This window comes from Hippichthys cyanospilos, chromosome 20 (genome assembly GCF_059441005.1).
Source record: "Hippichthys cyanospilos isolate Australia breed blue-spotted pipefish chromosome 20, RoL_Hcya_1.0, whole genome shotgun sequence".
Classification (NCBI taxonomy): Eukaryota; Metazoa; Chordata; class Actinopteri; order Syngnathiformes; family Syngnathidae; genus Hippichthys; species Hippichthys cyanospilos.
In genome coordinates, this window is record NC_142388.1 from 8,281,473 (window position 1) to 8,306,145 (window position 24,673).

A 24,673-nucleotide genomic window follows, 5' to 3' on the forward strand; every position below is an offset into this window, starting at 1 on the left:
ACATAGGGGACATCTAAACCTAAAGTGAGAATCAATGGTCCCAAATTGTTTTTGAACGACAGCTCATTTGTGTTCAAGAGTGGCAGATTTGGTTCCACTTAATCTGAGATGATCGAAGCCGCTCATGGCTCATGTGCTGCTTGATGCATGTTCAATTGACGTCGTACATCCGCTGCTGGTGGATGAGAAGGAAGATTAGCAGGAGTCATGTCAAGCGCCAGAGCAACATACCATAACATGCCATTAGCATGCTACTATTTCTTATACGCCTTATTAAGCTTTTGTTTTGAAGTTTTGGTTGCATTGCACTGGTTGCATTCTGATTTGCTTGTCACATCCAAGTCGTCTTTGGCTATTAAAGTGAGGGCGACGTATGGAACGTTCGAATGCTGTAGGACATTTTATACTCGTGCAAAATTTGAGTCTTATGTACATCCTGTATTTTTTTTTTTATTTCAAATTTATGAGTCAAAAGTCTCCATTAACACAGACTCACACCGGCACGGGCAAAATCAGAAAAAAAATTAACACAAACACAAAAAGTAGGACTTGTGCTCATCCTCCTCATTTGTTGCTATGAACACCTCTGGATGTCCTTGAATGCCAAATAGGGAAAACTGTATTTTGCATGTGTCTATTCCCGCAGGACATTTTAATAGTTTCTTTGGACGCCCAATTTTGGCTGAACTGTGGTCATCAAGCGGGTTTAGGGTTAGCGTGTTTTAGTGGGATACGTGCTATCCGGTGCTGCAAGGGACACCTATGGAGCTAAAAGTGCTGTACGCCCCCTTCTCCATGCCCAAACAGCAGAAAGCACTCACTGACATTTATCAAACGGTAGAATCCTTGACCTGCAAAATCTCAGCCAGCCCAAATGTGTGTTTGTGTGCGTGTGCTGATAAATCCTGGATCTTGGGTAACAGATGGCTGCAACTTAACTCTCCCCTCAACCCCTTTGCCGGGTTTGTCTTAAATCTGTACTGCTGTGTTTTCCAGGCACTCAAAGCATCAATTCAACGGCTGTACATGGCTGACTATTAAAATACACAGATTGGTCATGAACTGTGTTTTGATCGTGTAAATCACAAAGATCATTCTACTTTGATTAACACTTCTGTTTTTATGTTTATATTGACCACACTATGAAAACATTCCCAAGGCAGGGTGGAAAATGTCAAAATCTCTCATTACTCAGGGGCAAGCCAGAGTCTAATAAATATGTGAGATTTAGCAAAGAGAACCTTTTGGGGTAGCCTCGGTTGCTCCGCTCCACCCTTCTGGAACGTGGTGTTCCACAGGGTTGAATTTTGGAGCCTCTGTTCTTTTCATTGCATTTGCTGCTGGACTCTTTCTCAAGAAATGTGGCAAATTTCCTTTCTAGAAATATTGCACGATTAAACAAAAGAGGTTACAATTTGTTAAGTTGCATGAGACTAAAAAGGGCGAAGAAAAATATGTTTTTTCTTCTACCATCTGTTGATGATTTCATTTCACTGCTATCGCCGATCATAATCATTCAAAGGGAAATTCATCACGCAATGAATTTGCAGGCTCCGTATTCATCGTTCTGCATGCGATCCAACATAAAGCGGTCTTTCTTTAATAACATTATCGTTTCCGAATCCACGTACATAATCGGTGAGTCATGAGTTCCCGATCGCAATCTGGGGGGCTCGGTCTAGCATGACAAACGCAACGTGGCGCACTCTGCGTCACGCACAAACATCACATGCGACATGAGCAGCCAAAGACATGACAAGGAGGGAGCACTTCAGGGTCCCTCAAGCAGGAGGGCAATGACACCACATTGATGCTGACACCCTCGCTCCACTAAATCAATGGACGTAATGAAAATGACCCGGGCGACAGGAGGGGAATGTTGCAGCGCTCTTAGTAGCAAAAAGGCCAACGTGTGGTGTCTGAATTCAAGAAGAACATTTATAAAAGAGCTATATCTATATTTGAGACAGTTAAACCACAAGCGCATGTATCGGGTTCTTTGGATCCTTTTCCACTTGGGACAAACCATTAAATTGTGTAGATGATTTTTTTTTTTTTTTTTTTTTTATAGCGTCAGTCACGCTCCTTTTCATGCGCTACATCCTTATTCATAAAAAACAATTGCAGATTTCACCTCCTCTTTGTGAAATTAACGACTCCTGCAGTCACACTGAGACAGAGGAGCGCTGCGGCGCTTTTGTTGTTGCTGTGCATGCTGGGAATTTCCCTCCACAGGGCGACACTGAGCCCCGACACGTTGCGTTCAAGAGATATTTTTAGTCCTTTTGTTACCTTCTTCATAGAAAGGCTCCCTCCATCAAATGTGTACAAACACAGATATGTTTTCATTTAAGATGGGGGATTCAAAGGTGTGTGATTGATGTCCTTTTTCTGCCATATCAATGAGTCATCAATGAGACTAATACTCACAAGGATGGATCGTGGACCAGGTCTTTGAGGTTGACGCCGCTGCGGTCCTCTGCCAGGTTTCGGTAACAGCTGTCGCTCACTGCGTGGACGGAAAGAGGAACATTAAACAAATATGCGAGATGCTACCAAGCAAGCAAAATGTCTAACGGGCAGGTATATATATATATATATATATATATATATATATATATATATATATATAAAATTCTGAGGGGGCCACATTGCACCTATTATTAGCACTAGTGTGATGAATACTGGAGCTTCAGTAATTTAATTTCAATATAATAATGTATTTACTTTAGGTTGTTGCATACATGATGTCTTTTTCAAGTTGTGTTTGTTTTACCCGACTAAATATTTTTGTATGACCAGTTTTTGAACATCCTTGAGATCCTTGATGTGTGCACCTTCCATTTCTGTCAATTTTGGGCATGGCAAAGATTATTAATCCATGGCAAAAATACTTGATTTTATACATACACGTTTTTGTTGATACTCTATTAACAGTATACGAGTACATGCAATAATTAAACAAGTTATTGAAATAGACCCGTCATGTTATCGGATAGTTGATTGTTTTTAAACTTCCTGATTGGCTCCAAAAATCCTGATATGTAAAGTCTAAATTAAATGATTAACAAATGACCAAAAACATCTATAAACAAATTTGGCAATCGATCGGTTCTTGATTAACTGTTGCACCTCCAATTTAACGTTGGTAAATCAAGGTAGCCATCAAGATGGTGTGATTTTTATCACCTGGGTATTGGAGTTTTCTTTGGGGTAAAAATACCTGAATTCACGCCGGTTATTGAGTCGGAAAATTGGACCGTGAGCATCATCATGGGCCACTGTCACGTTGGCTTTTATAGAAAATAAAGTATGACTTTTTTTTTGCTCTTCTGTCTGTCTCTACTGCATCAAATTTAATATAATCTCTCCGCCCCTCCTCCCTTTTTAATTTCTGATGATACTAACATTGTGTGGTCCCATCATCGTGAGCAGGTGTGAGCCACCTGAGTCATCACGTGCGGCAGTGAGAGAGACGACCGTGGCGACAAAAGAAGACCAAGAGGCGAAATGACAGAGGGTGGGGGGTTTGGGGGCATGAAGTGGCGCAACAAGGTGCGCTGGGAAATGTGCACATATGCCAAAAATAGATGCGAAATGATGCACAGTAAAAGGGGGTGTGTTGGTCTAGCAGTGGAAAAATTGTAGACGAGGCTCCAATAGAGTGCTATGATCCGTGAAAAGGCGGCGGGGCGGGTGTGTGTGTGGTGGTGGTGGTGGGGGGGACAGGTGAAGCAAGAATGGTGTAAAAGCTGGAAATCACGCAGAGGGGATGAGAAGGAGGGACGGTGGCGAGTGAGGAAAAAGGTGGGCGGGAAGCGATACAAGTTATGAAAAATCAAATGAAGGGAGACGTTTTTAGGTAGTTGGGGTTGGGGGCAGGGGCGGGGGCGGCGAGCAGCCATGTGGAGGTAACCAGAGTGTGCAGGACGTTGCTCTGGGCGCTGGCAAATAAACGGGAGAGTGCTGACATTTGCACACTGGGCCAGCTCGGAAAGAAGGGCACGCGGATAGAGCGAGACTGCGGAGGAAGAACAAAAGAGGTGAAAAAGGAGAAGAAAAAGGGGGGCGTCATGTGTGTGTGTGTGTGAAGGGGAACTTCATACATGACTGCAGTATTTCTCACGCGTGCACATACACACACATAGCCCTTTCTCTCGCAACTACCCCTTGATCTAAAAATAGCCATTCCTTTTTTCTACAAGAGGCAGAAACCATTCCGAACCAATCAACGTGTCCTGTTAACGGCATGTGTGCCAACCCCCACTCCACGTGGGGAACCCTTGGCTGAAGGTATGGAAGTTCCCCCCCCGCTCTCCCACAAACTATCCTCTCTTCTTCTTTGTAGAAGCCGCATAAAGCTGATGTCTTCTTGTGAAAACAATTGGACAAAAATAGGAGGGGGGGGGGGGGGGGGGGGGCAAACGTGGAAGCATGGGGAGGGAGTCCCTAGTTGAAACAGACTTCAAAGGAATATTAATATGACTGCAAAAAGAGATGAAGAATATGGAGGGAGTTTGAACGCGGGAGGCAGATCAATTTGGGGGAAGGAGACTTTGTTGCCCTCTCACTTTGATTGCTCAACCCATTTTCTTCACGTACATTTCGCTCCACAGGTATTAAGTGCATCCCAAAAGTGTGTCCGATATTAACTCATTCACTGCCATAGACGTCAAAGAGCCATTTCGAACTGATTTTTGACTTGCAATAACTAGCAGTGGCGGCGAATGAATCAATACAGCAGTTCTGAAATGAATTTTTGGCATTTTTATAGAAATGTACATTATTATTAGTGACAGTGACCCATCACCCCCTCTAGAGAGCGCTATTTCCTGTTCTGGATGCAAAAAGGACAACTCTGCATGGCTGCACAACTACTTGGGCACAGCCAGCAAAGGGAAGACAAGAACGTGGCAAACAACAACGACTGCAACTTATTTCAATTGTTCTGGCTCATGCATAACAATAAGATAAAATATTTCCACATTATGATTACAAAACAATATAGAAAAGTTGAGACGTATTAATGCTTTAGATGTCATTTATTGCAGTGGTTCTCAACCTCTTTGTGTCTGAGTTACTCAACTATGAAACTACATTTGTCAAGAGTTTTCTCCATGTGTATTTTACTCAGCAACTCCAGAAGACATAGCGTAGAACGATTCTTATTTCTGGCTTAAAAAGTGTACCACTAACAACAAAGTGCAGCAGTATAAAACTCGACAAAATACAATGTCTTCCAAAAGAGTCGCTAAAACACAATTTAGCGATATGTTGCTAACTGCTTCTTACTCCAATTAATTTGCTTTCAATTTGAAAAAATAAAACAATGTTTAAAAAATGTCGAATTAGATTTGCTGATACCTGCAGAAACCATGCCAAGGTCTCATGTGACGTGCATAAACTGTTTTTAAACCAACAAAACATTATACGTTGGCTATTGGTGCTTAATATACACTGTACTCACATTTTGTGCACAACAAGATCCAAACTGGAGGTATTTATTAGCCAATTGATAGGTGATGTCTAAGCATCACCTGTGACTGAGTGTGTATGTGATTGCAACAGCCTGGATGTCCCCAGGCAACGGCAGTGGGAGGAGAAAGCAGGAGCCCCGATCGTCAGAAGTGTGATGCAGGACAGGATTGCTCGCGCGAAATGTGGACTTAGGTCACTTAACCCAAAAAGAAGCATCGGCCCATTTTAGAAATAATTTGGGTAATTTCTGACCCAACTGCCTTTGAATCAATTTTTTGTAACCAAGATTTTTTTTCAGCAAGTAACAATAAACCACTTCCAAGATATATCTTATCTCACGACACTGCAAAAATAGTTGGCTCAAAAATAACCCAACATTTAATACAACAAAAACCAAAGAACCACTTCAAAATATTTCCCAGTACAATTTGGGTTATTTTGGACCCAACTGTTGTGAGGTGTTTTTTTTTCCCCATCATCATCAAGTAGATTCCATAATACCGCTGTCATGTTTACATCAAATTTATCATGTAAATGAAAGACACTGCTCTGTTTCTAACCATCCATTATTCTTTTCTAAGTTATACAGACCATGTGCTGTCAATCTGGCAGCATTCATAAACTACGTCTTCCCTACTCCATCATTTCCGGGACATAAAGCAGTCAGCGCTCATTATCTCCCCGAGAACATATACTAATGGGGTTTCCCCTCAAAGTAGGCAAACACACGCACACACACGCACACATACAGTATGTACAGTGTAAGTAAAGCATAAGACAAATGCCATTAACATCTTTTGTGCATTTTAGTGGTTGTCTATCATCACTGCATTGATGCAAATGGAAGCTTGCTATGTATGATGGTGACATATAACAATTGGGGAATAAACACATAACTGTTGCATACAATCATTTGTAGCTGCTTTTTTAATATTGCATCTCCTGACGTGCTCAAAGTCAAGGGAAAAGTTTCACATTGAACAAGAATGTTATTCAAGGTTAAATGTAATGTACTGAAGCACAATGGAAGGAAAAAAAAATACCTGATTTCTCCGTGCGCAAGTCAACCTCGTGCAAAAGTCGACCGCTTTTTTTTTTTTAATTCAACTTGGGTAGCTCCTCCCATTTAAAACCCCCCAGACGTCCTCTCCTTTCTGCTCGTTATTTGCACGTTACTCTTCCACGAGTAGTCATGTTTTGACCTGTCCGATTTGTTTGATACTGAGGTCTCCAGAAATACTTTTACTCGAGGCTTCTTTACCCAAGTGACGACCGTGGTGAGATCAGAGCGAGATCAGAGCCCCACCTGCCGAATTCCATGTGTGCCACTGCTTTGGCATTTTTGCCTTGAACGGACAAATCAAGCCGTCTTGTCCTTTTCCTCCGGAAAAATGATTCACACGGCCTCATTGTTGACGACAAAGGCGCAATAAGACGGCGCTTTTGAAAGTGCAAACCCGCTAAAATACTATATCGAATTAAAGCTATATATAATCATTTTAAGCCTTGTAAATGACATATTACTTATTTCACATTCAAATTAGTGTTATTCAAACAGACATGTGGAGAAAATTGGTGTGATTTTGAGTTATGCGGGAATAAGTCGAGCAATCAGCTTGTATTCCGCAGTCTAGGGTAACAATATTTACAAGCTTGCTTTTTTTGGCACCTGAAAAACAAGGCTCATGCACAGAATTTGGAGGGTGGCGTTGATTTAACACATTGCTTCTATTGAAGTTGGGGCCACTATTTGGGGAAATACGCTATTCTGCGTAAACTGGCAACGCAATCAGAAGAAAGCGTTGGCAGCCTTGGTGCGGGTAGCCCACTTCTATTGTTTGCTGTTCTTCGCCTACTAACAGCGGCGCCAATGGCCCTCCAGCCTGGAGAAGCCACAATGGAGGTCAGACATCAGATCGAGATGACATCTGCCGGTAGGAGGGACGACACCTCTTCACGCCAATAAGCCTCAGCCGGAGTGAGATCACTTGTCTGCTTTTCTACGGGCTTGTTCTGCGCTGAATAGAAACACTGGGCCCTGGGCCTTGGATTAAATGATGTCATGATAAATGGAGGTATGGACCCGCCTCCCGATTGTAATGGGGTGGGGTAGACATCTAACTGGAGGGCTAAACCGCCGCCCTCCTCCACACCAGGAGATGAGAGCATCTGCATTCCGAGGCAGGTCGCGTTACCAAATTAATAAAGGCTTCGCGGTCCCGAGTAAAATACAGCAGCGGCAGATAAACTAATCTAATATAAACCCGATGTATCTTTGCAACCTTGTTAATTCTGAGAGGATCAGCGGGGGTAAGCGGCACAAGCACGACACCCGTCAACAGCGACACACCCGGCGGCAACTCACACACCAATTTCTCGCAAACCCGCTACATCTCACACACGCGCACGCTATCGCGGCCGCTACGCACGTGTACGGACGCGTACACGCTCAGACGTTGCATCCAGGCACGCACGCGTGTGTACGTGGGGTTTACTGTAAGCAGCTGCGGGAAAGGAGGGGGTGTGGAGCGGAACAATGGGATCCTAATCGTCGGGCCGCGTTTCAAAGCCTCTCCTCTCCGCAAGACGGTTTCGAGATAAGATGTGAGAATGCTATTTATATCTACGGGGGGAAGCAGCCAACCGGCGGCTTGCTTTTCATTTATTTGAAGTTGGATCTAATTTGGGGACTGGGGGGGTGGGTTACGTAACGCGAGGAGAGCGACACTTCACCTGACTTATTGCTGTGGGTCAGCCATTGCAGGAACAGAATGGAAGAACGCAACACATGAATGAATTCCACACTCTACATGCTATTACTTAAGCTATTCATGAAAATGCACAGCGGCCTTTTGCTGAAGGGCCGCATTTGATTTTGATTCAACCTCACCTTGGCTGTGCTGGCTAGTTAGCAGTAGCATACAAACCAAAGTGCTGCTGGCTGTCATTATTAACAACTTTAGTCCCTATATGTCTAAAAACTATGACCAATTTCCAGCAAAAATCACATTCCTTCTCATAAATAAACAATAGCAAACAAATCGCACAGTAACTAAACTAATGCAGTAACGATTCTAATGACCTCAAGGAAATGCTGGGTGAGCTGGATTGAAAAACGGAGCGCGAGCCATGTTGTGTTCAATCTTTGGGACGCTCTTCTATCGCCGAACGAGTCCATTCATTTGGATTCGGCAACGGCCTGAAAATGATCCCAAGTGCAAAGCTCCTACAGGCTTAAATCTGGCATCTACACTGCACCTTCGACACACCAGCGAGCCCAGCTCACGCGCACACGCACCACATGTGCAGAGACAGGAAGACAAAGAAGAACAGACAGCTCTGTTCTTCACAGCTGAGTCCCAGGCAAGCACGCCCATAGAGAGAAGCAGCTCCGTCCCAGGGTGAGGAGTGCGAGTGGGCAGAGGGGCTGCTGGGATGCTGCGGAAGAGAACCCTGACATGCTTTAGAGGAGACCAATTCGTACTGGATGGCGAGAGGAGGGGGAGAGAGTAGTGGTAAAAATTGCCAAGAGGTAGCAAGGGGAGAGAAAATGTAGAGCAGGAAACTAATAAAAACGTATAGGAGGCGAGCGCAAGCAGATGAGAATGGAAGGCAGGGCGATAGTAAAGAAGATGAAGGAGGAGGGGCATGTCCCTCCCTCACCATGTCCACCATTGACATTCATATGTCAGAACAACACATTTAAAATTCCCTTGAGAAAACCACCGTTTTAGATCAACGACTGACCACCTGATTGATTAGCTATGTCAACTGAAGTGGCTCCCGCAATCAAACTCTGGCGGTAAACATAAGGCCAGACCTGAATTCAGCAAATGGCCCAACGGCCAGTTAATTATAATTAGCCTAGGCTGACCAGACATTCCATTTTAACCAGGACAGTCCCAGTTTTGAGCCTACTTCCTGCTTCCTTGTCTAAGAATCACGGGAAATGTAGTCAGCACTTCTGGTTAAGCGTTTCCAATGTGGTGCGTCGTGCCAAATTATTTTCAGTTTTACAAACATGTTTTGCAGGAACCACAGTGATTACTTTCAACGATCAAAAACTCAAACAAAAGCAAAACAAAGAGTACCGTACTGACTCGCATTCAGGAGTTGACTGGATCTACTCATCTTCAAAGAAGTACTCATTCACGGCACTAAATGACAATCCCACGTAAGGACATACAAGGAAACGTTTCATAATTTATTTGAAAATCGGGACGGCATTAGTTAAAGCAATAACACAACCATCGTTCACCAGAATGACAAGTAACCTAATTAAATTTGTTATGAATAGTTGCTGGTGGGAATATATTGCATCTTTATTTTCAGCAACATTCAATTTTTTTTTGAGTGCGTGGTGCAGAGAAGCCCGAGAAAACAAAAGTGTATTCTGACCCTGAGGTTCCTGAGGATGCTCCTGCCAGGCCTCTCTACTGGGCTGCCTTGAATAAAACATGAGCGAGGTTTAACCACATTTCCTTGCCACCCTGGCTCAGAAAGCCATCTCCACTCCAACATCACTAAATTCATTGAAAAACCCAATTAAGCAGCAATCACTCACAAATGAGTCATCCTGTCCAGGATTTGAATTGAGCCTCCTCCATCAAAACGTCCTTTGTGTGACCTAGCACAATCCTTTTAGCGCCGTGTCGTGCACATTGCTCACCTGAGCATCCGTCTTTAACGGGCCAACAAGCTAACTTTGAGACTTCAGCACCCTGCAGTTCTTCACAAAGGCCCCTTGTATTGATGTTTTATTAATAAGGCCATAAATATTGAAAAGACACTTACTAATGAAGCCGGGCGCAAAGCTCCGGAGACAATTTACAGCGCAAGGGAATGCGGAGACCTTGAATACGACGCCCTAAACTTCTTTCTTTGCTGGCCCACTTCCTGATTGAAATTCCCATAGCATGATCAGAGTTGCCCTCCGGCTCCCGAAGCTTACACACACAACCCCCCCCCGCACTGACTATTATCTGCTCATATGTGTTTTGTTTTTCTCGATCAATGGAATCAATGGATTGAAGGGGTTTGATGAAAGGCCAGCCCCCCGCAAATATTAATCATAAATCACCGGTTCTGTGTTTAATGAGGGTTGCTGGTAATGACTAGCGGCATGATGAATGTGCCGGTGGCTTGGAATGGTATTATAGCAAAGTCGGGCAAGGGTATGCGTGTGTGCATGTAGCGTGTGACGTGTTCCTGTGGCTACTGCGTATGAGGTATCGCATCCTTTTGTGTACCTTGTATTACATTTTGATGGCCCGTGGCAAGTCGGTGCTGTGTGCTACCTCCGACAGCTGTTTATGCATATAGACCTAAACAAAATATGTATAGAGAGCATGCGGTGCAATCATTCACCCGGGGGGTTATTTACCGTGAAAGCCAAAGTAGATTCCATTTGGAGTGCGTGGCGTGTCTTTGCGATGTTGAGTAAACATGCTGTGTTTGCCATCATCGGGTTTTGTTCACAAGTAACAGCGGCGTTCGTTTCATAGGAGAAAGTTTTGAGTATGGCTGTCTGATTAAAAGATGAACGGCAATCAATTAATGACATTTATTTTTGTAACTCTAACCGTATTCATTCTGTATGATGCTTGCGTTGTTGGGGGTTAGAAAACAACGGTCGACCCCACCAAGAAATAGACACCGATTGGCTGTCGTCGTTTGTCGTCTGTTGTGGGTGGGGGATAAATTTAGGAGCATAGACGTCATATTGGAAGAGCGTACGTGAGAGCGGTCGGTTTGATGAATGGTGAATTTAACTTAAAACTGCTCTGATGGCATCTATGAGTGATGTTCATTCTTTGTAAGAAGGAGCTTGCTTAGCACAGAAGCGGCTCAAGTTTAGCCTACTGCATAAATGCAAAGCAGCCAGCTGCCACTGCAGCCACAGCTAACATAGCAACAAAGACGCTAATGCGGTGAGCCATGGCAAAGCTCTTTGTTATACTGAACAGGAGAACATCCGCATTTGAACAAAAATGAAACTCACAGGATGGATGTTGTTTTAACTGAACTTTCCCCCCTATGATTTAGTCATTGACAAAAGAATAACGAGACCATTCCTCATGATGGCTGAAACTAAAGGTTGCAGCAGCATTTGGGACTCGTCTCAATTATACAACAGAAGTTAAATGGTTATAACGGCATCTGTGAAATAAAATAAATGACTGAAGTTTGCTTATGTATGATCTGCCACAATAACACACTTTTTTTCCCCCGCAAAAAATTAGTAAATGCTTGCTTTGATCAAATTATACCAGTGACCAAGAGTTACAGTTTACATGGAGGATGGGGTGAATTATTGTTTATCCCGGCCCCCCTCTCCAGTGGAGTGGTCCACGGAACAAAATGATAACTCATACAGACAATAAACTAGATTGCAATAACTTTTGTCGAGGTAACGCTTCATCAAAAGCTGCTGTGCCACAATTTGAAATCTCACCGCAGATCCATGCTTGTGCATGCAGTGGACAGAATAATCGACACAAACATTGCAAAGTCACAGTTGGTTTTCTACAATGTAGCTCCTTTAATGTCATTGTGCAGCGGGCATGAGCGGGAACATGTTTAGGCTAACGATATGGCTAACAGATTAATGACCTCCAGTTACTGTGTGTGTACTATCTGCAACTGCTCTATTAGTGCACCAGGTACCTTTCTTTTGTTAGAAGCCAAAATGAGCTTGAGAGCAGCTGTATTGATTTAAATAGAAATGTGCTTACACCGACATCAATACAGCTGCACTTTTCTAATACCTCCCTTCAGAATTTTCCCTACACTCCCATTCTCCCTTCACATCCCATAATCCCCCCTCCTCTTCACTCTCCGTCTTTCCACCTACTTCTTCATCCTTGCAAGCTGCTGATGCAGGGAAAGCAGCAACGACTACAGTTTAGCTACACCTCCTGGTCTGTATCCTTGGACGAGCATTGTGAATCCACACTGAGAAGTCCGCTGGCTCGCGCGGTAAAATCATCGGCGGTACTGGCTTACTTTAGCGACGCCGCTCTTCATCCGCTGGGTGGGCTTACACAACGCTGTGTAACATGAATACTGAGGTCTAATTAGATCAGGTATTGAGCATTCTCGCAAAGAAAACGGAATGTTTTACTGGTTCCTCTGTGATCGCTCACTCAAAGGGAAAGGGGGGGGGGGGGGGGGGGGCAAAACCAATGGGATCAAAGGTTACGGTATGGCTGAAAGTCTGGCTTAGGAGTCAAGGTTGGCGTGTCAGGCGACAATCCGAAATCAATGTGGGCTGCTGGACAAAGCGTCACACACATACACAAGGCTGGCCTAATGCTATTTGTGATAAGGGAAACAATCCACTAAGTTCTCCACAAACACGTCTCAGCGGGTGGACACTATACATTATTGTAAGGGACACAATGGTCACCCAAGGCTAGATGTACACGATATGGTTCAGGAGAGCCAGTTGTCGTTCAAAAACTAAGTATTGAGACCCAGTTCTTACATTTAACAGGAATGTTCATTGGAAACAAAATAACATGCAGACCACTGTGATGTGAGAAGACGATTACTATGGTGATAATCAAGAAGTACGAAGAAGGCGCGTCACTCCCAAGGTAAATGAAATATTCTTTTTTGCATTATGTTTTTTATTTATGCGGTTATTTAATTATATGCATGTATATCATATATAAGTAGTACTTACTACACTATTTTATTAGTAATTTTTAATATGTATAGAACATTTTGATGTTTTTACCAGAGGTTTTGCACGTATCAGCTAATTAGCATTTTTTCCATTGCCCGGCATACGATGATTTCACAGTACCATCCACACTCCGCAACGGATTGATTTCGTATTGAGTATCGGTTGCTCCCTTGGGGCAGTTTTACAATCACGAACTTGCAATCGCAAATGAGATGAATAGAAAATGGATTTTGTTTCTTCAAATTTTCATTCAAATACTATATTGGAATTGCTGCGTCTTTCTTTAAAATGATCTTTTTTGGAGGGTAAAGTTTGCGTATCAGATGTACTAGGGTTATCGGTACCCATGACCGCACAAGAGTTGAGTACTGGTATCTGTCTGTAAAAAGGGGCGTCTATGTGAGAAGTTATACTGGATTTGCACACCGAACCCCATGCGGTAAAAACGGCAGCCACATGGTGTTTCACCGGCTGACTGCCCTCCCCATGACCAACCCCTCAGTTCACTATCCACAAATCCTATTTCACGCCAACCCAACAAAACAAAAGCCCGGCCGACACAGCTGAAATTTCAGAACACTGTGCCGACAATCAGTATAAAATTTGTGGAACAAAGCGAAGTGGAACTCCGTTGCGCCTGGAATGACATAGGAGCTCTCAGAGGAGCCTGAAGCTTTTTTTTTGTGGAGATGAAAAGCGTGACTACGCTTTTCTGAAGGTCACTTCCAAACACAACTTCATTATTAAATACCTCAACCCTTAAGATTCAGTCGCTCAAATGCAGACAGATTGTGAACCATCTAAAAAAAAAAAATGGCGGTTTGGGAGTCAGAACTGCAACAGCCCCCCAAAAATGAGTCCGGCTCTATCAACTGTGCTCCACAATGATTGGACGGTTCTACTCGGTTACCAAACAGTGAAAAACCCAAGATTATACAGCATGAATCAATCAAACAGGGCCAATCAGCTAATGCAAGATTATCTTGAGTGCTCTGTCTGATGTGAAACACGGTGCTAAGCTAAAATGACATTTGCTTCACACAAGTCTCTCTGCAAGCTTCCCAACGATAAACATGAAAAAAAACATCTAAAGCAGGGGTTGAGAACCTTTTTCAGCTTTGATAAAGCCCTCTGTGAGCAGTCACAAATTCGTGAAAAAATGACGAAATGCTATGCATAAATCATGAACATTTTTGGATGGAACAAGTCTTCTGAGGTTTTATTTGTTTTTTGAATGACATGGCAGACTAGATCCAATGCTTGCGTGCTGTATGTGGCCAACAAGTCCCTCAGGTCTATCCACAGCTAGTGCAATATGCAAATGTTTGTTTGTTTGTTATTTTGGAGGTGGGGGTGGGGGTAATTGGCCGAAAAGAATATTTAACAGGGGCTACACCATTGAAAAAGGTTGAGAACCACTGATGTACGACATTCAGAAAAGTTCGATTGATACCGCTTGAAATATGTCCCAATTCATGTTGCAATATTGCTCTTTGTAGCGCTCTCCTGTTTTCTGAAGTGCGGTCATTGTTGAGAGACACACAAAGGAAATTTACGGATTAAAGTTACACAACAAAAACAACAAAGCTTGTTGCTGTGTGTGTTGGTGTACAAGTGGGTGGGTGGTAATGTGTGTATCTGTGAGCATATGGGTGTGCATGAACCATTCGGCTTCTCTTATTTCCCAAGATACAGAGTTTTATACGCATATAGCAAAAGACACACACACACACACACACACATGCGGAGTACCCTAGGCCCGCTTGTACTAATGAAGCAGCCTGTTTGCAGCTACCTTCATTACATTCAATTCTCTGGACAATGTCGGCAAGTGTACACATGCTCACACGGGCTCTGTGTCACGCATCTTATTAGGGGGCGCAGTCAGTGACATTTTAGACTTAACTTAAGCGTCACTGGGAGGTAAACAAAATGTTTTGATCTCACAGTATTTAGGCGCAAGTTGCTCAACGGCACGTCAGAACGTCAAACTCTCATTTGTCTAACTTTGCTATCTGTTGTTACTTTTGGATTTTTGTGTTTTGCATCCATCTTTGCTCCCTGTGGTTACTTTGCATTTTTGGATGTAAAGACTTTTAATTTTCCACCTCTGTTATGTCCAAAATGTGGACAAGGCCAAAACTACTGTGGTTCTTTTTCTGGTGATATTGCGAAACAATTAATGAGTACCATGGTGGTTACTTTGGATATTTGGACGTAAAGACTTTTACTTTTCCACCTCTGTTATGTCCAAAATGTGGACAAGGCCAAAACTACTGTGGTTCTTTTTCTGGTGATATTGCGAACCAATTAATTAGTACCATGGTGGTTCCTTTGGATTTTTGGATGTAAAGACTTTTACTTTTCCACCTCTGTTATGTCCAAAATGTGGACAATTCCAAAACTACCGTGGTTCTTTTTCTGGTAATATTGCAAACCAATTAATGAGTACCATGTTCACTAATAAAGAGGCGCCATCAAAGCGGAACAAGCTGTCAGTCATAGAAATTAGACAGCGATCAATAAAAAATACTAATCTAAGCAAAGCTGGCACTGTTAGAACCGCTATCATTCATGAACTATCGCGAGACAACAACACCATTTAATCCTGGGATTAGACGGACACCTAAAGGACACTTTGACCTGTCTACACGAGTACCTCCAAGGCAAAACAATAACCGAAGCTGATGGAAGCCCAAACAAACAAGACTCCAGCCCAGCTGGACACTAGCACTGCCTCTGTGACGTTTGAATTCACTGATAACCACTGTGGCTAGTGGAGTAGTCTGGTGGCCTGCAGGCAAGGGCTGCCTAATAGAGTGCTCCGCTTGCTTTATTTCACACATCTCATCACTTATCCCACTGAGACACTCATACACGGACAGGTCAGTGCAAGGACAACCAAGAGGGAAGCCCCTGGAGAGAGAGGGAGAGAGAAGAGAGCACATTTAGGCTCTTCCTGGCTTGACCGAGGAAATCAAACCCGCGCCCCAGGTCGATTAGGCTGATCTATGGCATGTGGACTGAAATGAGCCGTGCTTCCGCTACTGCGACTTATGTAAAAGAGCTTAGACGCCACTTCAATTAATTGTTGATTCATCTCTAAATTAAATGTAACGTGACTGTATGGCATGCAAGCATTTAATCTATTCGTCCGTTTTTATTTGTACAGCTGCTCGGAGTTGCAGGTCAGCTGGCGCCTATCCCGGCAGATTTTTACTCTGGACGGGCACCAGTTCAAGTTTCTCAGTGACTCTGGATGGGCACCAGGCATTTCAAGAGCAAATTTGGATGGGGTTTCAGTTGGAGTTGCTCAGTGACTCATTAGAGAAGAAAGCTCTCAAGCTGTCATGTCAAGCTGTCGTCCTAGTTTCTTTCTGTATAGTTTCCGAGTCTAGTTTTAGCTCCCTGTGGTTACACTGGATTTTTGGTGTACAAAGACTTTTTTAATTTTCACATGAGTCCAACCTCCGCTCCTAATGTAACAGCAAAGTGCAATGCGCTCAAAACGTACTGGGATAAATCCAAATATGGAAATGTGAGAAGAAAAATAATCTCCAAATGTCAACCTATTGAATGTACTGTACATGCTAGACAAACACGAGACCAGTATTTCAGGGGTTGTGAGCACCTTGAGTGAACTCCATTTTGTTCACCTTCAAACTAACCTAACCGAGTATGTGTAAAATAAAATGACATGTCTTACCATATAGTGAGAATATATAATCAGAGTTTTTAAATTGAAAGCCTTTCCACAACATTCTAATGTAGCGAGACACACTCCTATTATGGAGAAGAACATGCTGACTCATTCTTTCGAAGGTATGAAACACACTCATGGGCGAAGCTTTGAAAACCTGTTGGACATTCATGAATGATGCAAAAGGGCCACAAAGCCATTGCCTGCCACTCAAAGAAACTCTTGTGTTTTTCTGCTATTTGTGCATATGGCTAGTTGTATTAACATTTGGTGCCATGATCTAAAAGGGTTCTGCAGTAGGATTGGGAAAAGTGTGTTGGTGAATAATTGACGGAGTGTGTGAATACACCTTGACCACGTACACACGAGGTCAGTCATCAAACACACCTCGTTAGGGAGAAGCTGGCCTCCTCTATTATTCACACATACATGCTCTCCTTTTACTGCTCTCTACCGCTCTTGGCCGCAGAGAAGGACTTGAGTGCAGACAGACAGCAAAGGTAAAAAACAAAAAAAAGTGTGAAAGGTGTATTAAAGAAAGAGCAGCGAGGCTACGGTGACAGAAATAGCAAGTGAGGAAAAACGTCGGGGATAAAACGGCGACTCTGAAGCAATGACGTGTAACACACCCAGCCGTATATTGGGATTAGTCAAACTAGATTTTAATCATCATTGATATGGGATTGATTACAGCAACTAATGTTACTAATGCATCATGTGAGCAGGCCAATGACTGCGGCAATTACTGCCAATTACGAAGGCAATGCCGGCAATCTCCATGGCAACAGTAAACAGAGGGAAAATACAGGTGGCTTTTCCACTCTCGGTGAGGAAAATAAAAAACAAAATAAAAAACAACATCAACTGTGAACAGCTAAAACTGAAGCAAGGAATTCAGATCCTAATCCGATAACAGTTTTACAATTCGGGAATTGGAATATGTTAAGTGGAATTTGTGAATTTACATTGCTGCCAAATCCGGATTTGGTCCACATACCACATTTTATATATATATATATATATATATATATATATATATATATATATATATATATATATATATATGGTCAATGGTAATGAATACAGAAAGAAAAAACATCACTCAACTGAAGCAACACTAAAGGTAGTTTGATGCAAAAATGTGTTACATTGGAACCGTCTTTATTAACAACAAACGTCAGTCATATTCCATATTGTTCTTAGTTCTTTTGAGAGTTGACGTTCCACTGCACACACATCCAAACATCAAACTTGCACATCTCTCCAAATGAATTAGCCTTTCATAGTCAGACCATGTTTACATAAGTCTAATCAAACCGAGCCAAACGATGAATCCCAGGAGGTTGCTGTGATCTCATGACACCTCAACAACTTCAACAAAGTCGCTTAAATCTCACGTGAACAAGAAATTAAAGCGTTAGACAAAAAGAACAATGTCAGAAAATATAAACAAGATTTCACATCACATTTCACCATGATGTCACCTGTCATTCCATACGACAATAACGGTAAACAAATACAGTATTTTTCCAACCATATTAGTATATCTTTGAGAAGCATTGTCTTTTAAATTGTTGACTAAAATCGTATAATTTATTTAATAGATTTAGCACTATTATGCTGGGTTGAAAATAGACACAAAATATCAGAAAGCGCCATGTATATCCCTTTTATTCACTGTGCAACTACACAGGGATTGCTTCGAGCGGAGGAGGGGCTTATCCCACAAAATCAAAAGTTTAAACTTTGCAAGATGTCAATGCACACACACCATTATTCAACCGTTTTTTTTTTTTTTTCATTCTGTTAGGAGCTGACTGCGTTGTTTACTTAATGCTGATCTCAAATTGTAACATTGGAAACTCAGCGGCAGAAGCGCTTAGCAAGTGTTCTGTCTGATCGCAACATTAAGCTAGCAGGACTACATTTCCCACAATGCTTGGACACAGAAGCAGAAAGTCGATCCGGTATGACAAAACCTGCAAGCAATTCGATAAGCGTGTAGAATGAAAACAATTTAAAATAAATAAAGGATTTTAAGTATTTATCCAAATATACAGAATGCGATACGACAAAGCCAAAGCCATTGAGACAAACTCGAATAATAATCTCAGAATTCCTCTGCAGAACCATCCTTTAAAAACTGCTAAGTCCAAGGCAAGCGCACACTCGCGGAGCCCCCACCAAGCCGACTTTTCTCCCCTCCTTACGTTCTCCACCACCTCTATCCCTCCAGGTCTAATTAACACCTCGGCTGAGGACACGGGATCCAGCAGCAGTGGCGGCGGACCACAAGGGGAAGTCATCAGTTGAAACCAAGTGGCGTATCTTTTATCTCAATCTTCATCGCAATCACTCAACTGTTTCTCTCGCCGTGTAGGTTATCGGGAGGAACTGACTCAAGCAAAAGACTCATTCTTTGTCTGCTCAAGACAAAAAAAAAAAAAAAAAAAACAGAGGCCATGAGTCTCAAATTCTTTGTCTCGTTTGATGGACGGCATAAAACTTCATCGGGCTCATTGCAGCAAGCATCAAAAAGATCAACTCGGCTTTCGTGCGTTGGTTTTAATTTTGATCCAGACAGTCAGTTGTAGAATGCGATTTGTGATTATGCACAAAATACATTGTTGGTGTTCAGCTCTAACGAGATGAAAGCACAATACGCGCCATGCATAGAAATTTGCCTCGCGAGATCCCAGTCTGTCCAAAATGGCACATTATTAATTAACCTTTTTTTAATTAACATTAACAATAACATGGAGGGAACTTTTTCAGTAGCTATGGGAAAAAGCACACCTTAGACATACAGTTATAGCTCTTAAATTAAGGTAGAGTAGAAGAATTAAAAGAAAAAGTGGGCTGAGTGAAGGTCAAAGGTCAACTGACGAGAACTGAGAAGAAGAAAGTGGAGAATTTTTTCAAATGTACAATTTTTTAAACTCATTCACTGCCAGTGATCCATTTTTACTGGACTGGAAGTAAATTCTATTGAGTCCCTCACATGTTATGCTGAACGAAAATGTTCTTTCAGACCCACCATGGGAAACTTGCAATATATTTTAAAAACGGAATTCCCACAGAAATGAAGTTGTCCTAACTGACTGAGCAAGACGGTTGTATATCATGTACGGGTTGCCAGTGGTTCTCAGTTTAGCAACAGGTTGCCTCATGTTACAATTAATTTGCTCCAAATTTGAAAACGAAAACACACAGCATTAAAAAGATTCCAAAATTCCTAATTAAAACGACCTTGTTCAACTTTTAAAACTGTATTTGAGAAATATCAGTAAAAACCTGCAAACTACATGCTAAGAGATGCTACATGGAATTAATGCCAATATTAAAACATCTTACACTGATTACCCATCTTTTTAAATCACTGAAACCATGCCAGCTAAATACCGACACACACTCACGAAAAAAAACCACACTTTTCTTCATCGTTCTGACCTAAAAAGAATATCAACGCTAACGCATCTCTGGAGAGACAAATTCAGTCTGCCTCTTGTTCGAGCGCTCATCCCAATTTGCGGTTGAGGGAGGATTACTTGCGTGGACTATGGGAGAACCGGGAGAGTGATGGGAGTGAGCGAAGAAGTGGGAGGAGTGGCGGCCTCAATGTTCCCTCAACAACAACAACAATCCGCTTCACTCGGGCTGATTCAGCACTGAAAATAATTCCTTTGCGGAGAGGACTTAATTCTTATTCTGTTTGTGTGTCCCTGCTTCAGCATTGTCTATTCAGCTCATGCGGCCGCCCGCCTTACTGCTGTCCGCTGTGACAGCTGTGTGTGTATGTGTGTGGGTACACACAGTCAGAGGGCACGAGGGAAAGAAGGGTCACTATGTTTTCATGTCTTGTTACGGAACAAACCCAGCCCAATAAGAAGGAAAAAAACCTTCATGGCCACATGCGCAAGTCATTCTTGAGCATTTAAATTTATATTTCTATATATCTAAGTTTAAATGCAAAGGCACCAAGTGAGATTTTGGGGTGGATTCCATTGTGTTGTCAACGTAGCATCTCGCTGAACAGATGCCTTCATGTCATGGAGGGTGAAAGAGAGCTTAGATGAGATACGTGCATACACAGACACACGGCGTTAGGTCAGAATGGGGTGGATGGAAGGAGCAAAATTATGCTAGTGGGTATACAACCATCTCCACGCTTTTAGCACCAGCGATCCGGATGTTAACATTCATTTTGGGACGTCACGTTTGGCCGTCGCTGATGTGAAGTGGTAGCGCACAGTTTGGCTAATTTGCTTAATTCAAACTCCAGCAATGTGTATATGAGCAGATTTGGGTTTGAAAGTGCTCAGTCACTATATCTTTTACTATGCATATTCAATCAAATTTTGTATAAATCTCATACACTGTACTTAGTATACAATTGACATTTTCATGGTGGTCAAAGATTTTGAAAATAATACACTCTTACGGATGAAGATAGACAGATAGATCTAACAGCCTGTTAATGCTCGATCTTGATAGATAGAGATAGATAGATAGATAGATAGATAGATAGATAGATAGATAGATAGATAGATAGATAGATAGATAGATAGATAGATAGATAGATAGATAGATAGATAGATAGATAGATAGATAGATAGATAGATAGATAGATACCAATAATGGGTGTCAATTACATGCACAATTTTGCCGTCCCAATCCCCCGCGAGTAAAAGGGATTGACTGTACAGTAAAAACACGTTGTTTAAATAGATGTATTGGTCCGTCTGGTGATAGATAGGCTATCTTTTTTTTTTTAACTTGATTAAAGCCTACTTCCCGGTTCATGTAAAGGCTATTTTCTGTGCAACTGCGAAATCGCCGGAGTCGTCATATTTGAGATGACATGGGGGGGGGGGGGGGGGGGGGGGGGGGGGGGGTAGTTCTCTACAGTGAGTCTCCTGCTCAAAGCTCAGTACTAGTGGAAAAATCAAGTAGGGAGGCGGAGTGGAAACTGTTTGATTGCATGTATTTTTCATCCAATGTTTAACTGCACTCAGTAAGCTCACTAAACCGGCAGCGTGGCATTTAAAGAATACTATATGTATTATGCTATAAATACTGTGCGTCTGACCTAGAATTGTTGTTAATCTTTGGTTCTTTGCAGGTTACAAACACCTGAATTCATTGTTGTTTCTCTCCAGCAGCTCATGACATGAAGTGCGGGCCAATAAAGTCAGGTGACTGAATGCAGAGTTTGGAGCCTGAGGCGAACTCAGGGAGATAGTTTTGGCCTATTTAAAACTCATATTAAAAGTCAATTAAAAGTCAACTTTAACCAATAGAACGCAGGGCATCAACGCCGGGAAAAAAAGATGAAAATTGCTTTGATCCTCGACTAAAGAAGCCCACATTTTGACTGTCACATCCTTGACAAGCGACAGCGCGCTTACCCCAGTTATCCCGCTTCAAGCGCAGCATAACCCTCGACCCATCCGTGCAAATAAAGCGACAAACCAAACCGTCTGTTCAAACATGCGGTGATATTCATCCATTATTCCACCCGCGCTCGCCTGCGCTGCGTGTTCGGGGTCCAAACGGATGTCCCCAGGGCTCCGTGTCACCTGCCTGGAGGCTTGGGGAGGGGCTAAATGATGGAGGAGGGGGAGCCAAGGTCTCATCCCGTCCCCTGGTGACTAAATGCGGCAGCGGACAGCTGACCTTTCACCTTTGCGGGGAAAGAAGATTGAGCGCCGGCGTGTTGTGCTCACAACGCGTTGCTGAATTTTCAGTCTTGAAAAATATTCAAAGGATGCAACTAATTATTATTTTAAGAAGACTATATTGTTCGTTCATTAATAAACCAGGGCTTCGAATTTTTTTTTTTTTTAATATGCTATTTCTGTCCCTTTTTTCAAAAAAGGGACATTTTCTCAAATTGAGAGCGCAAAAAATAAACATATTTTTTTTAGTATTATTTGATTTCTGGCTTGTTCTGTAATGTTAGACAATATCCGAAAATATTTTAGTCACAGTAAAAGTAGATGTTTGCAAATATTTTTCAATTAAGTCTGCTTTTAATATACTTAAGATAACTTAATTACTAAATATATCAGAGGACATTCAATTTAGAGAGGGTGACACAGATCATTTTAGGCCTCTCAATTCAGATGACAATTCTTGACATTTTTTGATAACCGGTTCGTTTTCGATTAACGTATTAATCATTGTACCTCTAATATGTTCATTAGGAAACAATGGATTTTTTAAATATGTATGAATTACATTTATCTCAATGTAACACTAAACAATTCAAATGAAAACAAAAAAGACGAATAATAAATGCACTCATCTCTTCACAGACTGCACATGCACAGCGGGGCACATATGCTGGTGGAACTTCATTTCGGTGCGAGGGCATTAACGACATAGTGGAGTGAATGTTGTTGCGCCAGGAAGTTGACAATTTGGTGGTTTTGAGGGCTTGTTGCCAAGAAAATTGATCATTAGGGAAAATCCATTGATTTCAATTTAGCGCCACCTGTATAGAACTAGGAATAGGTCCAATTTCCTTTTTTTTTTTTTTAAGTGGCTGGCAGTCCATTCGACTGGATTTCACCATGTCGCCACGGCGTGAATATTTTCTCAAAATATCGTACAGATCTTTCCTCGTTAGGGACCGCATGCTGGTAATCCTGCCATGATTACGTTTTTAACGGGTTAAAGGTCACATAACAACCCAAAACCTGCATTCTTAGTTTCTATGACGCTTTGTTTCCAGTGACAATGTAAGCCATCCTTCTACGTATACACAAATACATCAAAAAGACAAATATGGCCGTCGCCTGTGTCCATACGTATGCAGGAATTGCAAACACGGCACGGCGAGATCAAAGCGTCAATCTGAGATCCGGTTGGGGACCCGAGCGACTGATGACGCGCGCGCAAATTAACCCCTTCTGATGTAAGGTTGCCAGTGATGTCGTGTTCAAAACAGAGGCGGGGATATACCGAGAACCTTCAGTTGGTGAGAAGGCAAACAGCCGCCCACACGCGGAGGAATTAGAACAACACTCAGCCGAGCGCAGATCTCCACCAACAAGGGCCAACAATCCTAATTTGGATCAGGAGGAGAAAATGCTGAAAAGCGCCTTCTTGTCAACGTTGCCAAACGTGGAAAATACAATCCGCTCGGGTTCTTCCTTGGCTCGTAATCTATACCGCCAAAGTTTAGTGGCAACTGGCCAATTATTGAGGATAATTCTGATGGAGGCAATACATCCGGGATAGTTTAACCTGCACCAAAATGGAACGCAGAAAAAAAATTGAATGGCGGCCCTCAGCCATGGCTGAAAAATTTCCACAAAATTTACATGGGTATGCCTTAATATGGAAACAGGATATGTCATCCGGGCTACACTTTGAAAGAGAACATTTTTTTGGACGAAATGAATCACACAAAACTGCTGTAATCAGAATAAGGAGTTAACATCTGAATGCAGTAGATGTTTCTTTTCCAATTAAAAGTAAAGTAACTGGAACGTGAAGGGATATATTGTTAAATTGTGTTGTAGAGACCCCTTTGCCAAATGTGCTCTGTCATTTTGTTACATTTTATATGGATGCACATTGTAATTACTGACGTAATTTTTCAGCAGACAGGACAGAAATGTTACACAGTTTATCTACTGGAGTTGTTAAATAGAATAGACCAAGATAACAAAGCTTACTAAATCTTGTACAACAATTTACGTGTTTTGTTTTCTTTTTAACCTTGAAAATGTTTTGCACTGGTTGGAGGGAATTTTGCTGGAATTTTTGCTTCTATTCACGAGGGGTAATAAACTAAA

At 42.2% G+C, this 24,673-nt stretch overlaps 1 protein-coding gene across 8 annotated transcripts in view; it reads right to left on the reverse strand.

Moving 5' to 3' along the window:
* Positions 1 to 24,673, reverse strand: part of gphnb (gephyrin b) — a 69,309-nt gene that overhangs the window by 42,476 nt on the left and 2,160 nt on the right. For all 8 annotated transcript variants that reach the window (XM_088403130.1, XM_088403129.1, XM_088403128.1 and 5 more), the window contains exon 2: positions 2,431 to 2,509. In XM_088403130.1, the coding sequence (XP_088259256.1) occupies positions 2,431 to 2,509 (79 nt within the window). The remainder of the gene's footprint in view (positions 1 to 2,430; positions 2,510 to 24,673) is intronic.